The 18,445-nt window shown below is 36.4% G+C and overlaps 3 protein-coding genes across 8 annotated transcripts; 2 read left to right on the forward strand and 1 right to left on the reverse strand.

The window, feature by feature from the left end:
* Nucleotides 1–3,014: 3,014 nt before the first annotated feature.
* On the reverse strand, nt 3,015–4,512 carry LOC126588012 (wound-induced basic protein-like). Its single transcript, XM_050253136.1, has 2 exons — nt 4,330–4,512; nt 3,015–3,275 (listed from the first exon to the last, which is right to left on the reverse strand). Exons 1-2 carry the CDS (start codon nt 4,509–4,511, stop codon nt 3,203–3,205), a joined length of 255 nt encoding a protein of 84 aa, XP_050109093.1. The 5' UTR covers nt 4,512; the 3' UTR covers nt 3,015–3,202.
* A 5,008-nt stretch (nt 4,513–9,520) lies between these two features.
* On the forward strand, nt 9,521–13,631 carry LOC126587794 (ethylene-responsive transcription factor-like protein At4g13040). 6 transcript variants are annotated; one of them, XM_050252866.1, is made up of 7 exons: nt 9,521–9,687; nt 10,753–10,863; nt 11,081–11,208; nt 11,822–11,900; nt 12,309–12,495; nt 12,997–13,118; nt 13,206–13,631. In XM_050252866.1, exons 2-7 carry the CDS (start codon nt 10,815–10,817, stop codon nt 13,346–13,348), a joined length of 708 nt encoding a protein of 235 aa, XP_050108823.1. In that variant the 5' UTR covers nt 9,521–9,687; nt 10,753–10,814; the 3' UTR covers nt 13,349–13,631. The 6 variants fall into 6 exon arrangements, with proteins under 6 accessions (XP_050108823.1, XP_050108828.1, XP_050108824.1 ...); XM_050252871.1 differs by having other exon boundaries at nt 12,315–12,495; XM_050252867.1 differs by having other exon boundaries at nt 9,525–9,687; nt 10,727–10,863.
* A 2,570-nt stretch (nt 13,632–16,201) lies between these two features.
* On the forward strand, nt 16,202–18,244 carry LOC126584131 (uncharacterized). The gene is made up of 3 exons (XM_050248596.1): nt 16,202–16,710; nt 16,867–16,971; nt 17,759–18,244. Exons 1-3 carry the CDS (start codon nt 16,509–16,511, stop codon nt 18,037–18,039), a joined length of 588 nt encoding a protein of 195 aa, XP_050104553.1. The 5' UTR covers nt 16,202–16,508; the 3' UTR covers nt 18,040–18,244.
* Nucleotides 18,245–18,445: the final 201 nt, after the last annotated feature.

Raw genomic sequence — 18,445 nt, forward strand, 5'->3', positions numbered from 1 at the left:
AAAAATGAACAAGGGTACATGGGCTAAATTATATATCTTACTTTAGTATACCATGCAATTAGAAAACTCGATGATGGCTTTCATGTTCTTGCTTGTTCACAGGCAATAGCTTTCTTAATTAGGTGTTGAGTTCAAAAAGAGTTAAACACCACCTCTCATCTAAGTTCACCTCGCTATTTAAATTTACTTTGTTTAAATTTTCAAGTGTATGAAAAGACAACTTGTATCTACACATGCACCACAAACCCTTATTTTTGCTCGCGAAAGAAAACTTCTATCGTTCATCTTCCCATGCCACTTTAAGTTCATACTTTTCTTTGAATTCTTCATTTAATCCAGATTAGGATGGTTAGGCTTTGTCTTTCATAATAATATCGAAGTATTTGGTCTTGTGCTTTTTTTCTAAGTCCACGTCCACGCTGATAAACTCAGGTCGTCCAACGAATGTCTGTTGCCTCTTCCTTGTCTAAAACACATCTGCAGACTGCTGCTCAATCCCATTTCAAATAGGATACGCCTCCTATGATCTGTAATCCTTGTAGAACGCTATGTATATTAATCTTTCTGTAACATCAGTTTCGATAAGTTCAGTGCATATAACATAAATATAATGGTCCATTGCTAGATTGTGACTTTGTCCAGAGAAAACAAAAAGCAACTTTCCCATGATTTCAGAAAGCCGTTTCAAATGCAAATAGCTAAACATATGACTAAACCCTATGCTTATACAGAGACAATGTGACTAAGAAAGGTCAACTAGCAAGGTCAACTCATACAATTAAGGGAAAAATCAAAGTGATTAACAATAAGGCAAGTGGTCTTTTACCACAGTGGTGAAAAGGAGTTCAGCCCTTGCATAACGACGTGGGTTCGAACCCCGTTGGTGGCTAATCTAACATCTAATCTAACAAAATCTATCGTTTGACCAAAAAAACAATTGATTAACAATAAGGGCGTTTAACCATTTCGTTTTGAGTTTTTGGTTGTTTGGTAACTACTTTCAGTTTTCAGTTTTCAATTAATAAGGACCATTTAACTATTTCGTTTTGAGTTTTTAGTTGGTTGGTATTTACTTTCAATCATTGTTCTAAAAATCCCCGTCTAGCGCCATCTAGGCCCTGTCTAGGCGCTAGGCGGCTGACCACCGTCCCGATTAATGTCTAGACATTTGAAAATTAAGAAATGACGCCTAGACCTTAGGCGCCTGCCCAAACCCACGCCTAGCCTGCCCAAACCCACCTAGGCACCCGCCTAAACTACAACTCACTTAGATAGAAAATAGATAACTTTCATTTTACATTATATTTTTGGGAACTTTAACGAAAAGCACCTGGTACTGTTCACTTTAACGAAAAACCACATTTTTACACTAAAAAGTTATTCCTGGTACTATTCACTTTACCCTTTATTTTGTCCTTATCATTAAAACTCAAAGTTTTCAAGCCCTTTTCATTAGTTTTCCTTATATTTTTACTTTCAATAAATTGTAAGAGATTTGTTGAATACTTGAATGAACACATATTATATGCTTGTTCCTCATGTTTTCATTATGTTCCAATAGCGCATAATATATATGTCATTCTATTTTGTAGTTTATATTGAAATTATATATATTTTAAGTATAAATAGACACTTATTTATACGAAATATAGTAGATTTAGTTAAATCCGCCCAGTCCGCCTAAACCTCGTCTAGTCGCCTAGGCGTTAGGCCCCAGCCCGCTGCCCGACTAGCACTTAGCGTCTTTTAGAACCTTGCTTTCAATTTAGTTTTCACTCTTTTTTTTTTCTTTTCAGTTTTCAATTTTTGGAAATTGAAAATTGAAAGTATTTACGCTCACTGGTTCCATCGAACGCTCCTATCTTTCAGCAAAGATCGTGTGAGTGTGCAGTTATGCTTCAGATGCTTTGCTATAGAATAGATCGACCCAGTTCCAGTTCTTTTCTGGTACACTCGCTTTATAACTCCAACACACAAGGAAGGACACGGTGGGGAGGAAGCAACCCCAGCGTCTGTCCGGTTGACCATTCCACTGGCATCTTGCATTCACGCCACCATTTGACTGCCGTTTTCAATTTTCACTAATAATGAAATGGTTACCAAATGACCCTAAATAAATAACGAATGAGCATGACTCGTGGTGATAGACGGAGAAGATCGGGGCATGATAGATGAAGGTGCTAACGGATACATTAATAATTCCGACTGTATGGATGTCAATGAGACGATTGGATTATTTGGGATTAATTGGGTTTTACGGAAGTGTTCTGTATGGGCAGAACTAGTTTTGTGTAAATAAAGATTTTATGAAACTGATGCATGTGCCTTTAATATGAGATTGTTTGATAACTTCTTGTGTGTTATCAGTGTATGTGTTGTTGCACTATGTTCAGAAGTGACAACCGTACGTACGTTTGATTCGTAATTGTACCGATCGCGAGATCCAACGTGACAACTTTCTCATTCTTTCATACAAGCAATAGTCTTCACCAAATCTCAAAGCTCATCACATGCCCATTTCCTAACTCTGCCTCCTCAGTAGCAAAGGTACTAACTTTCTCCACTCAATGGCTTGTTTTGTTCTTATATTTCTTCATTCCTGGCTTGTTTTCCTGAGTTTTCCGGTCATCTAGCTCTCTGGGTGATCCGTATGCATCTCAAACGAGGGAGATTGAATCCATGTGACGAAAAGCATTTGCTTCTCTCTACAGATTTCTAATCGTGACTGTTGAACATTGTATAAGCATCAATCAAATTATAGCAGAGCACATTAGCAAAGTACATCAGGGAAAAAATAAACATAGACCATTCGATTCTTATTAACGTATGTTCTCAAACCAATGGTGTACACCATTGTGGCAGTATTTCAAATCAATCACATTATTGGTTTGAGATACCACAACAACCGATGTAGTTAAGACCTACATCCTTTATAAATCCAGTTACATTCTCAACCAAGATAACAAAAGCACAAATGCAGGACAAGGCAGTCAACATAAGGCTCGACAACATCATTTCAAAACAAACAAGTGTAAATTATAATTCCGACGGTCAAAAGTACATTAGGACAGTAAATCGTAGCTCACGAAGTTACTGAAAAGCCAATACATAGCGATAAGCTTGTCTTAAACACATAGTACTCATCTACTTAACATCACAAAGGATCCTAAACCAAACCATAGCTTAATATATCAATCTGTTGTCACTCATTCATAACAGGCTTATTCTCACTGGCCTTTGGTCGATTCTCCTTGGGCTTCTGCTCTTCCAACTTCCTGTAGTTCCAACAAAATAAAAAAGATATGTTAGGCCGCATCTCATGAAAACAAACCCATTGCCACAACAGGAAAGGAAAAAAGAAACATGGTAAAAGGTAGTGCACCGAATAGAAAAGGAACTGACAGAGCATAATAGCCTATGCAATTCTACATGTTAAAGTTTCAAGGAGCACAGCAAGAACTGAAGGAACACAAAAAATAACTATATGAAAGGGGAGCCACGTTACTGAAAGCCGTTACACCCTTCAGAAGCATTCATCAAGAAATTTACACCCCTTTATTTCTTATTAGATAATACACCCTTCCAAAAATTAACATAATAAAGTTTAATAGCATCCAAAGAGGATTATTCAAGACAGCTCCAATTAAGTAAAATGAGATACACTAGTGCAGTTAACGAACAAGTTTGTGTCAAAGCTAATGGCATAGTTGACACTTGACTCTCAACAGGTAATGTTGGGCGACTATATGAGCGAAAAGAACAAAGGAGAGCTGCACCTTAACAACTAGCAACCCATCAGAAATGTAACCGTCACACAGCGTAAATGCTCCTTGTATACATAAAACCTTGCACTCGACAGATTGTGTATACTTTATGAATAAAACCAAGTGTTATAATTAACCCAAATGTGAAATTGAGTTTAGTAATGCCAGCCGATGCTAAAGTTCGACGAAACAAGACTGCTAAGGAAAACCCATGAATGAATCATCAACTCCCCATCCACAGATATAACACAAAAACAAATATTTTTTTTTATAGAACACACAATTGACATACAAAGTCGAGCACACTCAGCTGGGACAGCTAAAAAGAAGCACCCACAGAAGAAGGAACAGAAGGTATGAAATTGAACAAAATTTCTTATTCCTTGGGTTGATTGAAACCCCAAATTATCAACAACAAATCGTAGTCTTTTCATCAATTTGATTTCAACAAAATAAGAATGCCAAAATCAAAACAAAAAGCCCCAATTTCACACGAAAGGAACAAGAAAGATAAACCCTAAAAGCATAGATAGACAGAGAGAGAGAGATTGAGGAAAAGGGAAACCTCTTGTCGGAGGAGCCGCCCTTCTGGCTGAGGAAGGATCGGAAGAGTGGTGAGTTGACGTCGTAAATCATTGTCGCGATTACTCTGCTTAGCTGATTATGCACTGACGATAGAAAAAACCCTAACCCTAATTTCCTCTCTGAGTCGTTTGGCTTCTGCAACCTTCGGTTAGACTGCGGCATGGCAGTATTTTATAGTGTGAAAGTTGGTGGGCTGGGTTTTTTAATCGGGTACCCGCATCAACATCGTATTATCAATGGACCAATTATCTGACATAAAATTAAAAAAGCCCAACTATTTTTGGATAATAAAGAGAAACCCAATTTCATGCTTGGCGGCTGTTTCTTAAACAGAAATTATTTATGCACACACACTTTCACTTGTTCTACTCTCTTCTTTTTAGCGATGGGATTGAACAAAGCAACCAATTCAAGATGAAACGGGTCAACTCCTTCCAACTATACACTTTTCAGACTGAGAAAGCAAAACTGCTTGACGTTGCACATTAGAAGTCATTAAAGCCCGATTTGCATCATTATGCTCGATAAAAGGCATTAGCGAAGTTAGCCAGCTATATCATATGTGGGAATTGAGTCGTACAACAATGAAAATTAAGAACCAAAATAAGAGGGAGTGTACAGAAGGTGAAAAAAAGTGTATAAATCACTCCCCTACTGAGAGTCCTTTTTCCACACATAAATTCAATTAAGGAAATTGTTCGTCTTCTAACTTCAACTTGGATCATGATTTTGGAAGTTGTTCATTCTTGCTCCACGTACATTAAAACTAGTGATCCAATTCATATACACCAATCCTAAACACGTGGTCAATTTCTTATAGTTTGAACGTAAAGATTTGTCACAAATAATTGATTATCTTGCTAGTAATTGTAACAGTCTATGTTTCTTATATTGTTGGACACGTCTCACCTAACAAAATATGCGTACATAAGAGCGAATGCAATCTATTACTGTTCCATATCAAAACCTTGTATGTAAAGTGCCGACTACGCCTACTTTCCAAGGATTGGAATTCTCTTCTTTCATCTTTTCATCCCCTTCTCTCATCTCCTCTCACATTATATTTTTTGTCTTTTTCTTTTTATATAAAATTAATATAAGATTTTAACGTGATTTAATCGTGATCATTCAAATAGGAGATAAGAGAAAAAAAGGAAAAAAAAACGAGAGGAGATAATTTTACTCCACATTCCAATGCTAGCTTACCTCTATGATCATCACATCATGAAAGATTCAGACGATCGGAGATCTTGTTTTGTTTGCTGAAAACTTGCATATGATTTGACTAGACTCTAATCGCAGCCATGCTATCGGACGGCCAATATGTGGCTATCATGTTATATGTGGTATGTGATTTCATGCGTCCGAGATAGAGTGGGCCACAACACGCAAAGGACCAAAATTCGCCACCTGGGCATCTATGAACAATGCAAAGTTGAAAATGCTCAAGTACTAGAGTGACTCAACTGATATTTTTTGAACGAGGATTCTCTACTGATTTTCTTTGTGAGAATTCTAAGAATTTTTAAATTGTGTTCGTTTATTGTACATTGTACGTTTAATTTTCATTGGGTACTATTCATATTTAATTTTAAATAAAAGTATTTAAATTTTCTAGTCGTACGATGTACGATGAACATATATGATTTGAGGATCCCCAGGAACCTCATTCATATTTTTTTAGTACATTGTGGGCAACATTTGAATTAGTGTAGTTTGGCCTAATTTTTATCTTAATCCTTTTAATTTGACACTAATAAGTAGTTGGCTAACATGTGTGATCGAGTCCTTTGTTAGTTATTTTTAGTAAAAGTTATTCGGAATCACTTACGGAGTCACAATAGAGTTGGTCTATGCAATTGCACATACTCAAATATAAAGTTATTAATGAGCATGTTAATATTGGAGCACGATGTTTGATGAAAAACCTCAAAGAAGTAATAAATGACAACTAGGTAAGTCGGGCCCAAATGCTTCATTTTGACCTTGTAAAAATACCTTAAAAAAAGGAAGTCGAGTACATACTAAACCAAGTCACAACTTACATAGTACGAGTTTATCGTTATGTGGCGTTTCATGCCAATAAAATAAAGAAATTTGAATATAAAATTTACACATCTCTACGCATGACACAAAATATCATCGTTGTGATGTACCATACATGCTGTATAAATTCTTCTTTAGTATTTTATCTAACTTCAATGGAAAACTTTATTGAGAGGGACGTTAGTAACTAAGGTTCTCCAACTCCAAGAGCATTGTTATGGGAAGAAATTGTAGTTTCACCAAATACGTTTATCAACTCTTCCACGAATTATCTCATAATGTCACGTTTAGAGAGTTACATGAGATGGTGTTCCAAATCTATCACTTGTCGTGTCGTGATGTGTTTTATTTTTTTTCCATAAATTGTCTCATAATTCATTCAAGATACCACCACTTTAATGCTCATATTTCATGCAAGTCATTTTTCCTTTAACAATGTTGATGATCGCCACCAAGTTCAAGGGAGAACCAAGTCATGTGCAACAATATGTTGGTTTGTTAAACACATTGATTACTCATTATGGCAATAATTAGGCATAAAATACAGTAAAATTTCTCTAAAATTATACCGTTTGGACCAAACTAATTTTATAATTTTAGGAAGGTTATTACTTAATGGAGTTCTAGTTAAAAATAATTATTTATTGACTTATTTATCCTTAATGAATGTTTTATTTTCTAAATAGGATTCCTTGAGCACAAAGTGTTTTTTTTTTTCTTTTCATATCTTCGTATTCATTGACACTTTTAATCATGTTGAAACGTGTTTCCTTGAGACAAAACCAAGAAAAATAACTTATTACAATATAAAATTTATTTCAATATAATAACTAGTTACAAGTTGGAATCGAAATTTTTTATGACTTTAGAGAGATTTTACGGTATACCTTTTTGGTTCTTAAAAAAAAATTGATTTGTAGAAGTTTGGAATTAGGGGTGTGGTTGGCAGGACATTATCTACTTTCTTATTTGGCAGGCCGTCCCCCCCCCCCCCCCCCCCCCCCCCCAAATCACCGTTTCGTCGGTGGCCATCGCTAGCTGCCAGCCAACCAACCCAACACTAACAGTAATTTTCTAACCCCACTTTTGTCCGCCCTTCGCTCTCCCTTATTACTGATTTACCCCCTTGCCCCTCGCACTGTTGCGTTATCTCATGAGCACGGCACTCGGACTTTCTGTTGGGATGACGGGATTACCCTTTATTGTTCAATTTTTACTTCAACGTTCTTGGGCAAAGGTTTATGAGAGAAAAATGAATGGCATACGATTGCAAACGTCACCACTCATCATCTATTTTTTAAGAATATAAGGTTGTTGTTGGGGTAGATCCCCTTCTATTCTCCATGCTAAGGACTTGTTTGGTGTTTGTAATCACAAAGAAAGCTTATCACTCCACTTTGATAGGATTAAAATGAATAAGCATTAATCCATCTTTTATCGTCAATTTGAGCCGTATTTGAAAGTTAACATCCATCTATTACGTCAACCTGTATTGTGTTTAGTGAGTTAATCAATTCAATCCAGCCCTAAACAACAAACAAGGCATAATGTATTAGATAAGTGACCTTAGTGACATAGCGTCTTTCAACTTTTTCATTACAAGTCATAGGAGGTTCAAATTTGAGATATTTTTCAACATTGATCTAATGAGATTGGGATTTGGGGCTCACAATTTTCTCTATTAATTCATGTCTTACAATACTCTGAATAAAGCAAGAAATATGTACAAGTTATTCAATAAAGTTATGAGTCACAATACCAACCCTATACAAGACTCTCATGATCTAATTAATTAAGCATCCGATTCTTGATTTCGTGTGGGCTCCATTTTTGTTCTAATTCCTCAACGTGTCAATAAACAATGAGATCGCCTAAAAAATGGGGTGAAATTCAATTCTTTCATTCATATTTCATGTTAGTAAACAAGATGTTGTCCATTGAAATGGATAACATGATTGTTGATTATATCTTACCTTGTTGTGTCCTAAATGTTTCGACAAAGAAAGAAAAACCCTGAGTCATACAAAAGGACAAATAAAAATATATGTTTATTGGTCAAAGTTAAAAGGAAGGCTTTACCCTTCATATTAAGGGTTTTATTTAAGGACGATGTTATCCACATATCTCATTTTATCTTCTACATATTTTTGTTAATTTTTGTTCTTTGATCTTCTTTAGATCGAATATGGAAATGTACACGCGGTAGAAAAATTACGCCAATATATTGAGATATGGTATGCTACAAGTGAGTATTTGCAACAATAAATGAATCCTAATTTTAGGATGACCGGCCCCTTTAATCCAGTCCATATGATGTCTTTTTTTGGTTCCGTAACAAGAAATAATATATTCTGTTAAAGACAGTCCTTAGCGTAAATTACTTTAGATACATAAATCAATTATTTGTCCATGTGGATCCAACATTAATCCTCTCATACCTACAATTCATTCGATCCGACGTTCAAAAATGTGAAAAATGTGTAAAAAGTAAGAACAGATGTGTGGATAACACCACCCTCACCTTACCTTAATTAACCAAATACATATCATATAGTTCTCACTTTGTTATACATAGGTTTCAACAACTTTTAGAACAAATATTACCCATAAGAAGAAATTTTTTAGAAGAAAACTCTTTTTCAGCTTATAACGACAAGCGTAAGCATGATTGGGATTTGGAGACATCATCAACCCATGACCCCAAACCAGAAATTATTAAGGGGTATATTGGTCAACTCATAGCATCTCTAATATTATTGTTAACCAACCATAAGTACCAAACCATCGTACCAATCAATGTCCAAGGGGCAAAACTGGAATTATAACCCTAAATTAAAGTACACACAAGTATTGCTACAACTACTACTACTACTACAGTCTTACACCTAAATACCACCACCAGTCTCACCGCCACCCTCTCCTCTTAACACAATCGTAAAACAAAACAAAAAAGGGGCGATTGGGTCTTTATCACAGGAAAGATGTTGAACCCTTACAAGACGGCATGAATTCAAATTTCGTCAGTAGCTAATCTAAAATCTAATCTAACAAAATTTATTGATAAAAAAAAATGGGGATATAAAAACAAAAGGCGGTATATGCATGAGACACAAATACAATTATACACAATTACACACACTCTCTCTTTCTTCGCTCACCACCTTCCCTTCCTTTAAAATCCCAATCCTTTTTTTATCCTTTTCCGGGGAATTTAATTAAATTTACTACTGCCTCTAATTCTCCGCTGCCTCTGTTACAGCTCCAAGAACCACCACCTTTTCTGCCTCCTCAGGTAAAAAGGAGCTGGCTTTCTCATTCCCAATGGCTACTTTCGTCTTTTTGTCTAATGGGTTGTGTTTTCATGGCTTCTTGACTGAGTTTATGGTCATGGGCGAGTTGGGTTGATGAGTAAAGGAGGCTATTTTTTTCGTTTGGGGTTTTTGGGTTGTTCTTGATTTTGGTGTGTGAGTGTATGTTATGTGTTTGTTTTTGAATTTTGGTTTTTGGTTTTTGATTTTTGGGTGGTGAAACTTCCATGAAAGGTGGTAGGTTGCTGTGTTCGCTTAGCTTTCAAAGGTCAGACATTGGGAATTTTTATTAATTTTTATCCATTTTTAGGCAATTTTCTTGGATTTCTTTCGATTTTAATTCGTCCTGCATGATGGATGATTTGGTTTTCTGTTTGCAACTTAACTATGACTGAGTTTGTTGTTGTCACCTTGCACAATTACTGCAATTCTGAACAAAACGATGCCTGAAAGAGAGATGTTGAAGTCATGTAATGGATGAATTTTGCTTGCCTCTATTGATTCTAATCCAACTCGAGACTGTTTTCAGTTGTACAAGCAACAACAGCATTGTTTCTCTGCTCAGTGCTCAGTTTAATCAAAGTTACATAAGGTGTTTCAGCAAATATCAGGGGAAATTCATGCACCTGTTATGGTTAGAGTTATGAGTTCCTTATGGCTTTGTTGGAATAATTCTCTGTTGCAGCGATAGAAATCGGAAAAATATAGTCTTAGATCGTATGATGACATGGTGGTTTTTATCCTTTCTAACTTATAAATGGTATTGTAGCAGTTTCATCAGAAGTGCCATTACTCTGCATTCACATAGCTTATGAAATTTCGATGATGTTCGTTAAAAATTGTGTGTTCTGAAATTCTTTGTCCTTTAATGCTGTTACTGGCGTTGTGTTTTGATTTACTTGTTCGCACATGTACATGTGGTGTTTGTGCAATGTAACAGATATAATCCTTTTGTTGACATTTTAATTGTTAAGTCGTACCCTGTTTGAAATTGTAATATTCATTTACTTTTAATTATAATAGGTCTACTTAATTTGTCCAAGGAACAGGTGATGCATGAAAAAGGTCGCCAAGTGAGTGTTGTGCTTCAATAATCAAGTTGAAATCAACCATGGTGAGCTTACGAAGGCGCAGACTACTGGGATTGGGACTATGCTGTGGTAATAATTAGTGGAAATGTGCTATACCATATGATTGATTGCTTTTATTGAATATCATGTATTGTTCTTCTACTCTTAGCAATTCGCATGCTAATCCTCTTTGATTTTAAGTTGTGTCGCTGCTTTGAGATAAATTTTCGGTTTGATGACTAAGAATCTATTTCAATAGTTTTTTTTTATGCTTAAATGAATTATTCACGGAATTTTTTCTTTGCAGAGATACCTCCTGTTCTAGATCCACTTCCTAGGGTTGCCAACAATGGAACCACACCTCAAAATTTCACCCGAACAAATCCTGTCAGTGTGCATCCCATGCCTTCAAATGATGCAAATCAACCAGATGGGGTAAGAAAAGATTATCGATCAGTCAATCATTAAATTACATACATTAAATTTGTTACCGTTTGCTTTGAAGGTTTTATTAGCTTGTTTAGGACACTCGTCAGGCAGGATTACTATGTTTTTTTATTAACCTATATGTAAATATGGTAAGAGAAAAATTCCATGTATATATTTGGGACAAAAATCCATCGGCTGGATGTCTCGATGATGTAATATTGGTTTTTCATGTAAAGCAAGCTTGGCAGGGTACCAAGAGAAAAATGGTAAGATGGAATGATCACCTTATAAAACCTGAAAACCGTTTTCACAATAACAATATCTCTTTCAATGTAAGAATAGGATTTCTGTAAGCAGTAAACCATTTGAGACGTTGGTGCCCCTAGACCTGGTTTTGTGATCAAGTTTGCTCTTAGTTCGTAGTTGCTTGATCAAGAAGGCTAAAAGCATTTTCTTGTAAAATACTTATATAATGATTTCCTTCAGCCAAAAAAGGAAAAATCTATACCATAAGTAGGAAATCGAAAGCTCTATTTTGGATATTCACTAGCTCTGGATTCATTTCAATCATTTCTCGGCTTCTTGGTTTCATTCTATCTGATGCTTTACTTATTACCAGAATACCATTGTGAAAGCAGAACCTCGATCCTTAACTGCATCTGGTTCTATCTTATCCAAAGAGCAGCACGATGTGGCAGGTTTGTTGTTTAAATTAAATTTTCTGTCATTTCTAATTATATATTATAGATTAGAATGCTGGATGTCTTGGACTATTGGACGTACAAATTTGTGAAGCCATCCTTTTGAAACTTGTATTTTCTGTCTTTACATTATGAGAACTTAGTGGTAGTCTTGAGAAGATGCAAGTTTTTGAGTTTGCAGTTATTTTCAACTTTTGCTATATTTGCCTATATAAGTATTTTGGCACAGAGCATATTCTTGATTTTGCATTTATTCTGTATATTTACCTCCTGCACACATATTCTTGAGTCTTGAATCTTGATAATGGAAGTATTAAAGATAACGTATACGTTTATCCATTACAATTAACTTGAGAGGTTATGCCAGTGCCACAGGTTGATCGTTTCTAAAACATAATATGCTAGTTGCAGGGCCACCAATCAAACGCAGAAAGCGACATCGCAGAAAGCATGCTCAAAACCAGGAACCATGTCTAATGAGAGGTGTCTATTTTAAGAATATGAAGTGGCAGGCAGCAATAAAAGTTGACAAGAAACAAATCCACTTAGGCACTGTTGGTTCCCAAGAAGAGGCTGCTCATTTGTATGACAGGTACGGTCACTTTTTTTTTCACTACGAACAATGTATATTGGGTGAGCACTTTAAGGAAAAATCAGCATGTACAAGATCTTTCAGTTGTGCGTAATTATGAAAGACATAAACCATTGCAGTCTTCTTTTGTCTACCGACTACCGAATGCCTTCTCTTTTTAGCGGTTCGTCATCAAGTTGTTAGATACACCTTCAAATAAAACAATCTTAGTTTTACTGTTGCTACACTGGTTTTTTTTCCGTTCACGTTCTTCAGACAGGGTCATCAGATAGGACATGCCATCCTAAATGTATATTCCAACCAGTTTAGTGGTTACCTGTGTCCTTTTTTATGTTACTTCTGGTTTTTTATTTTTGAAAATCTGAAGGCTTCATGTCAATCCCCTGAAGTTCAAAAACATGAAACTTGATAAGCCAAATGGGAAAATGGGTGGTAACCTATGTGTGTCGAATGCAATAAATTATAGCCATAAACTTTGTTAGTTTTGTTATTTGTGTTCAGGGCTGCTTTCATGTGTGGGAGGGAACCAAATTTCGAGCTTTCTGAGGGGGAGAAGCAAGAACTCAGGAAATTCAAGTGGGATGAATTCTTGGTCATGACTCGTCATGCAATTACTAATAAAAGTAAGTTTTCCACTTCTCTTGCCTCACTTTATCCCAGACTTTACATGCCCCCGGTCTTTAATTGTTTGCTTTCGTGAAATATTTCAGAACACAGGAGAAGGCAAGGGGCAGAGTCAGAGAAGAGGTCCGAGAGTCCTCAACTGGAAGACGGCGACTGGGAGGATGACAAAGAAGAAGTGAATGGCCTTTCAGCTTCAGAAGGTGCAGAGCAAGACATGTTAGACTCTTGAACACAAACGTTCAAGGGCAATGCTTAATTTCCTGCTTTCTAACAGTTAAGTGCTCAGCTGATAGACCTCCCATTTTTTGGTGTATAAAGGCCCATATTAGGGCAAATGGTGAATTTCATGGTCGTTTAATAAGGTAAATGCCCCCAATAATCATTAGTTCCACATTAGGAGCGTTGTAGTCGCTAATCGCTTCGATCAGATAAACTGCTTCGAAGCGATGATTTGCAGTGGAAATTGAAACCTTTTAAACTTATTAATGCATGGGAAACTTCAGTTCCAAGAAGCATTCTCCGTAAACTATTTATAATTTTTCATTAGCTGATGAATGTGATCATATGCTAAGTTTGAATGAGATACTGCTATCAAATAGCATCGGCCCTAAGTTGAACAAAATTTGTTTTAGTACTTCACATTGGTGAAAACATAAACAAGAACTCATGCTTCTGAACCTCCTTTTTATTGGGGAGAGAATTGATTTTCGTCCACTTCTTTTTCTTTTTTTCCTTCCATGCATCCTTATTTATTTTCGTTACTCGGTACTTAATTTAAACAATCAAAAGGTTAGGAATAAACAATGGAGTACATAAGAAAAAGAAAGTGTGCGCAAATCGCTTCCATATTAAGTGATGCAGAGAATGATATAGGAAAAAGCGAACAGACTCTAGAACACAATAAGCCCTTAATTCTTGTTGATTCTCATAGGTGAGAACATGGACGGAGCCAATGAAGGCTCAGTGGGGCAGATGCCCCACTCAAGTAATTTGTTTGTTTAGTTGCAGATTACAATTATATAATATACACGGATTATCTTTGAAGAAAATATATGTATCTAATATCCAGCATACATTCATTCTACTTATATTCCATATCAAATATTATATGAGCAATAGTGCTTTTGTTCTGTCATTCAAACCGAAAAAAACCTCTCCCGCCTATCATGTATTTATATTTTTCTCATTACTTTGCCACTTTCCACTACTATATTGAAATTTTTGTAACATTGGAATTGTGATACATCATCATTTGAAACCATCCTTAATATCATATTGCGTATAACCATATTATAATAAGATTTTCTTAGTTGTTTTCGGTTGCCCCTACTGGAAGAAATTTCTGACTTCGTCCCTGGATGAGAATAACCAAGAAAAAAGGAAATCTGTTCCTTGTTGATTCCTACGTAATACTCGTGTTAATAGAACGGAAGATAATAAAATCTTACTTTTACTTGAACAATAAAAAATTGCCCTAACAAATCTAGGCTTGAAACTCTCTTAAAAGTAGAAATCTTTATGGACTTTCTATCATCTTATATTTTTCGCGCATTGTTTTATAATGTTGGCAATATAATTAACGTTAAACTATGAGACGGCAAACAACCCGTAAAGAGTCCCAATACAATGAACCTAGTATCAAATGCTAATGATGACTTTAAGATAATCCTAGTACATGGAATATTATTAAAGCCAAAATTACTTTATAACGCAATGCATGGACTTCTTCGTGCATAACTTTATCACAATAATTCATGTACGTAAGGTCTACTTTGTCTGCCTCATTAAGAATGGCAACAAAATAGGTTAATTCACGTCTATTTTTGTTTCAGATTAATGTTTTCAATACCACATAGTTTTTTTTTTTTTTAACATACGATAGTATCTACACAAAGAGGTGCAGGAGTGGGCTAAACCTTACAATGGACTTGCCATAATAATGTAGTTCAACTTCGCATTTGTTAAGAATCGAACCAAAAATCTCTCACTTACAAATGAAGAAGAATATCACCGTAATATTTGAATACCACATAGTTAAAAGTGAGGCAATTGATATACATATCTAACTCCTTGTTTAAACAATTATTCATCATATATTTTTAATTGAGCGAATTTTTGTAATCCCTTGCTTCAAATGAGTGTTGATTGGAAAACACATTCTTAACCCTCAAATATGGTTATGTGGCGAATATTACGATCCTATTATGGGAGTTGTTATTTACACCCTATAAAAAAAAAAGTTTTTATCACAAATAGTCCTTAAAATTAACCTTACTCCTCACTTTAGTCATTAAAATTGAAAATCGATCATTGCCGTACCACAAATCAATGTCGTCCCCCATTCGTTTATTTTTCTGTTACTTTGATAACTTGTCCGACCTGGGAACCCATACAACCAATAGTATGGTGCCACATGGACTAAACTTTTTAAAAAGAGAGAAGATTTAAAATCATCAACAAAACTCCAAAAAAAAAAAAAAAAGGAACACGACCAACCCAGCTCCTTCAAAAGTTGATAATGCCGACAGAAAAGAAAACTTCTTCAAATGAAGAAGAGACTCTCATTTTCTGGGTTTTAATTTCAGGTTCTTCTCCAAAGCACCAGAGTCAAGCAGCGAGGTTACGGGAGAGGTTCGGTTGGGCTTGAACTCTCCCTCTCTTTCCTATGAATTCTTAACACGTGTTTTCATTTCATTTTTGGGATTTCCTTTTTCGCAAATCGATTTTGATTTTAATTTTCGGCAATCCGATTTGAGATGGAGGCGTTGGGTTCATTTTTATTTTTGTTTATTTATCTTACTTTTTTTTCAGTTTTGTTAATGAGTTTTTAAATCTTAAATCAATTTTCAAAAATTATTCCACGTGGCACCACGCCATTGGTCATATGGGTTTCATGTCATGTGTGGCATGTCATCAAAGTAACTGAAAATTTAACGGAATGCGACAGGGACAACATTTATTTATTTGTGGTACCAAATTTCAGAAGTAGCATTGATCGATTTTAATTTTAGAGACCAAAATGAGGAATGAGATTAATTTCAAAGACCATTTATAATAAAAATTCAAAAAATAAATAAATAAATGCATGAGCGCTTGAATCGATTTCCGAAATTCTCTCTTTTCCATTTAGGAAAAGCTTTCTTCTTTTTCATCTAAAAAGAAGGCCCAAATATGAAGAAGAATTAGAAATCCCGAGTCCAGTTTTAAGATATGGTTACCATCCGAATACCCGATCTACAACCCGATCCGAATGAGGCGCAACAAGATTTGCACCGAAACACCGCCTCCCGTAACAGAACGACTCCGAAGTTCTCGCGTTGAAGGCTGAAGAGAGCTCAGGCGAAGCACGAACAAGAACAAAAGCAAATTTCACGGACTTCATTTCAATCATGGCTTCCGACGATCCCAAAGCCGTAGAAGCAGAGCCGCCGTCGTCGTCTTGGAAGGAGCGCATCGTCTTCCCCACTCTCCTAGCTGGGATTCTCGGCGGAGGAGCTGGGTTGGTCTCCAAGCATCGAAAAGTCATGGGTCTCCCGACCAGTTGCGCTACCTATGCTGCCAATTTCGCCCTAGTTACCGCTTGTTACTGCGGTAAATTTCATTGCTTTGTTCTTAAATTTTGTTCTCTGGCTTCGGATTTAAGTACCCATATGGTTTGATTGGTTCGTGTTTGTTAAAATGTCTGAGAAGGAATGTTGGATGGAGAGGGAGTGGCGGAAATGTAATGGGTTTGTTTGGATATGGCAGGGGCTCGTGAATATGTGGGAGTAACTCGAAAAACTGGACCTGATGATCTGGTGAACTCTGCAATTGCTGGGTTTGGTACTGGTGCCATACTCGGGCGTCTTCAGGGTGAGATTCCTTCAATCTGTATCTTCTGTATGTGTTTGAGGAAGAATGACTTTGGTGTAATCAGATTGTGTAATCAGATTGTGTACACTTTTATTGTTTGTGATCGAAGCAATGTGATGGGTAATAGCTGAAATTTCCAATGCCTTTCGACCTCTCGGCTCGTGGCTTGGACTTGTGTCATTCATTTGTAGTGGGTTGGGGGTCTATATGATCTAACCTGGGGTAATCTGGGAGCACGTAATATGTTTTGGCTATTAGGAATTACTTTGGCTTGGAAAGATTTCATGAGTTCGGTTTACCCGATGCGAGCTCAATTGCTGAGCTATAAGTTATGTAGTCTGCTTAGAAGAACTGGAAATTTTCTGATTTGAATGAAGCTCGGATGTTGCTTAACCAGGACTCTGGACTTATTTCCAGAAGTAGAGAATCCATCCACTGCCAGCTTTAAGCAGGACATCAATAATCGAGAGAGAGACATGCTCGTTTAAGGTCTTGAGTTATTAAGGTGGGGCTTGCTGTATGTCGAGCAATTACAGTATACTCACAGTAGCTTTACTCTCGGATTTCCCCTCCCAAGCGTTGGGCATCCTTTAAATCTGAAAAGCCCAAATTTACTAAGTCTCTCAAACCTCCTGAATCATCAGCACAAACGTCTCGACTCACAAGCTGCATCGCTAAACTTGTAGTTGCTAGCATATTTGTTAATTGTCTGCTTTATTGTTCATACGACTTTGAAATCATCCCTCTTGCCATATGTGGTTTAACTGTTTTGTTCATTGGTTTATAGGTGGTCGAATTGGTGCTGTCCGCTACTCAATCATCTTTACCGTTGTTGGGACAACTGTGGATTATGCTACAATTAGACTAAGACCTGTGTTAAGGAGCTACAAGGAATCTATGCTTGGGAGTAATGACGGTTCACAGAAGAATGAGGGTTGGCTGAAAATGCCTGACTGGTCTCCTATCAAAGTACTTGATGAGGAAGCCCTTGCTGCAAAACAGGCTCGTGAACAAAAGGTGCATGCACAGAGGGTAGCACTTGGTAACCTAAGCAAAGAAGAGTCCTAAAATTTTGTGGCATGTATCTTGAACTTTCATATATCTCAATAATAAGGTTTCGGGGCATGCTTCCTTGAGGTTTAGTTGCCTTTGTGTTTGCCATCGTATCTCCCGCTTTAGGGATGAATTTTCAATTTCTACTTGTATGTAGAAGATAGAAATAGGAAAGGAGATTATTGACTTTTGGAATCAAACATTCACATTTCTTGGCCAAGTGTTTGCACTCTCTACCATGGATGCCGTCTATTCGTTACCCTAAAGTCTGATATCAGTCCTGTTTTTGCAACTCTTGGCTTCCTAGGAGAACAAGTTACAATGAACAGATTCACCACCATTGTGGCGTTCCGGTCCAATAATGAATTGCCATATGAAGGAAAACTTACACATTGTAAAAATGTTTTAAAAAACGCACCTA

This window comes from Malus sylvestris, chromosome 10 (genome assembly GCF_916048215.2).
Source record: "Malus sylvestris chromosome 10, drMalSylv7.2, whole genome shotgun sequence".
Taxonomy (NCBI): Eukaryota; Viridiplantae; Streptophyta; class Magnoliopsida; order Rosales; family Rosaceae; genus Malus; species Malus sylvestris.

Excerpts from the sequence above, each read along its gene's own strand:
- LOC126588012 (XM_050253136.1), bottom strand. The coding sequence starts at position 4,511 with ATGCCGCAGTCTAACCGAAGGTTGCAGAAGCCAAACGACTCAGAGAGG. Across the intron at positions 3,276-4,329 it reads GGCGGCTCCTCCGACAAGAG|GAAGTTGGAAGAGCAGAAGC; the intron begins GTTTCCCTTTTC and ends TTGGAACTACAG.
- LOC126587794 (XM_050252866.1), top strand. The coding sequence starts at position 10,815 with ATGGTGAGCTTACGAAGGCGCAGACTACTGGGATTGGGACTATGCTGT. Across the intron at positions 11,209-11,821 it reads ATGCAAATCAACCAGATGGG|AATACCATTGTGAAAGCAGA; the intron begins GTAAGAAAAGAT and ends ACTTATTACCAG. Across the intron at positions 11,901-12,308 it reads AGAGCAGCACGATGTGGCAG|TTGCAGGGCCACCAATCAAA; the intron begins GTTTGTTGTTTA and ends ATAATATGCTAG.
- LOC126584131 (XM_050248596.1), top strand. The coding sequence starts at position 16,509 with ATGGCTTCCGACGATCCCAAAGCCGTAGAAGCAGAGCCGCCGTCGTCG. Across the intron at positions 16,711-16,866 it reads AGTTACCGCTTGTTACTGCG|GGGCTCGTGAATATGTGGGA; the intron begins GTAAATTTCATT and ends TGGATATGGCAG. Across the intron at positions 16,972-17,758 it reads CATACTCGGGCGTCTTCAGG|GTGGTCGAATTGGTGCTGTC; the intron begins GTGAGATTCCTT and ends ATTGGTTTATAG.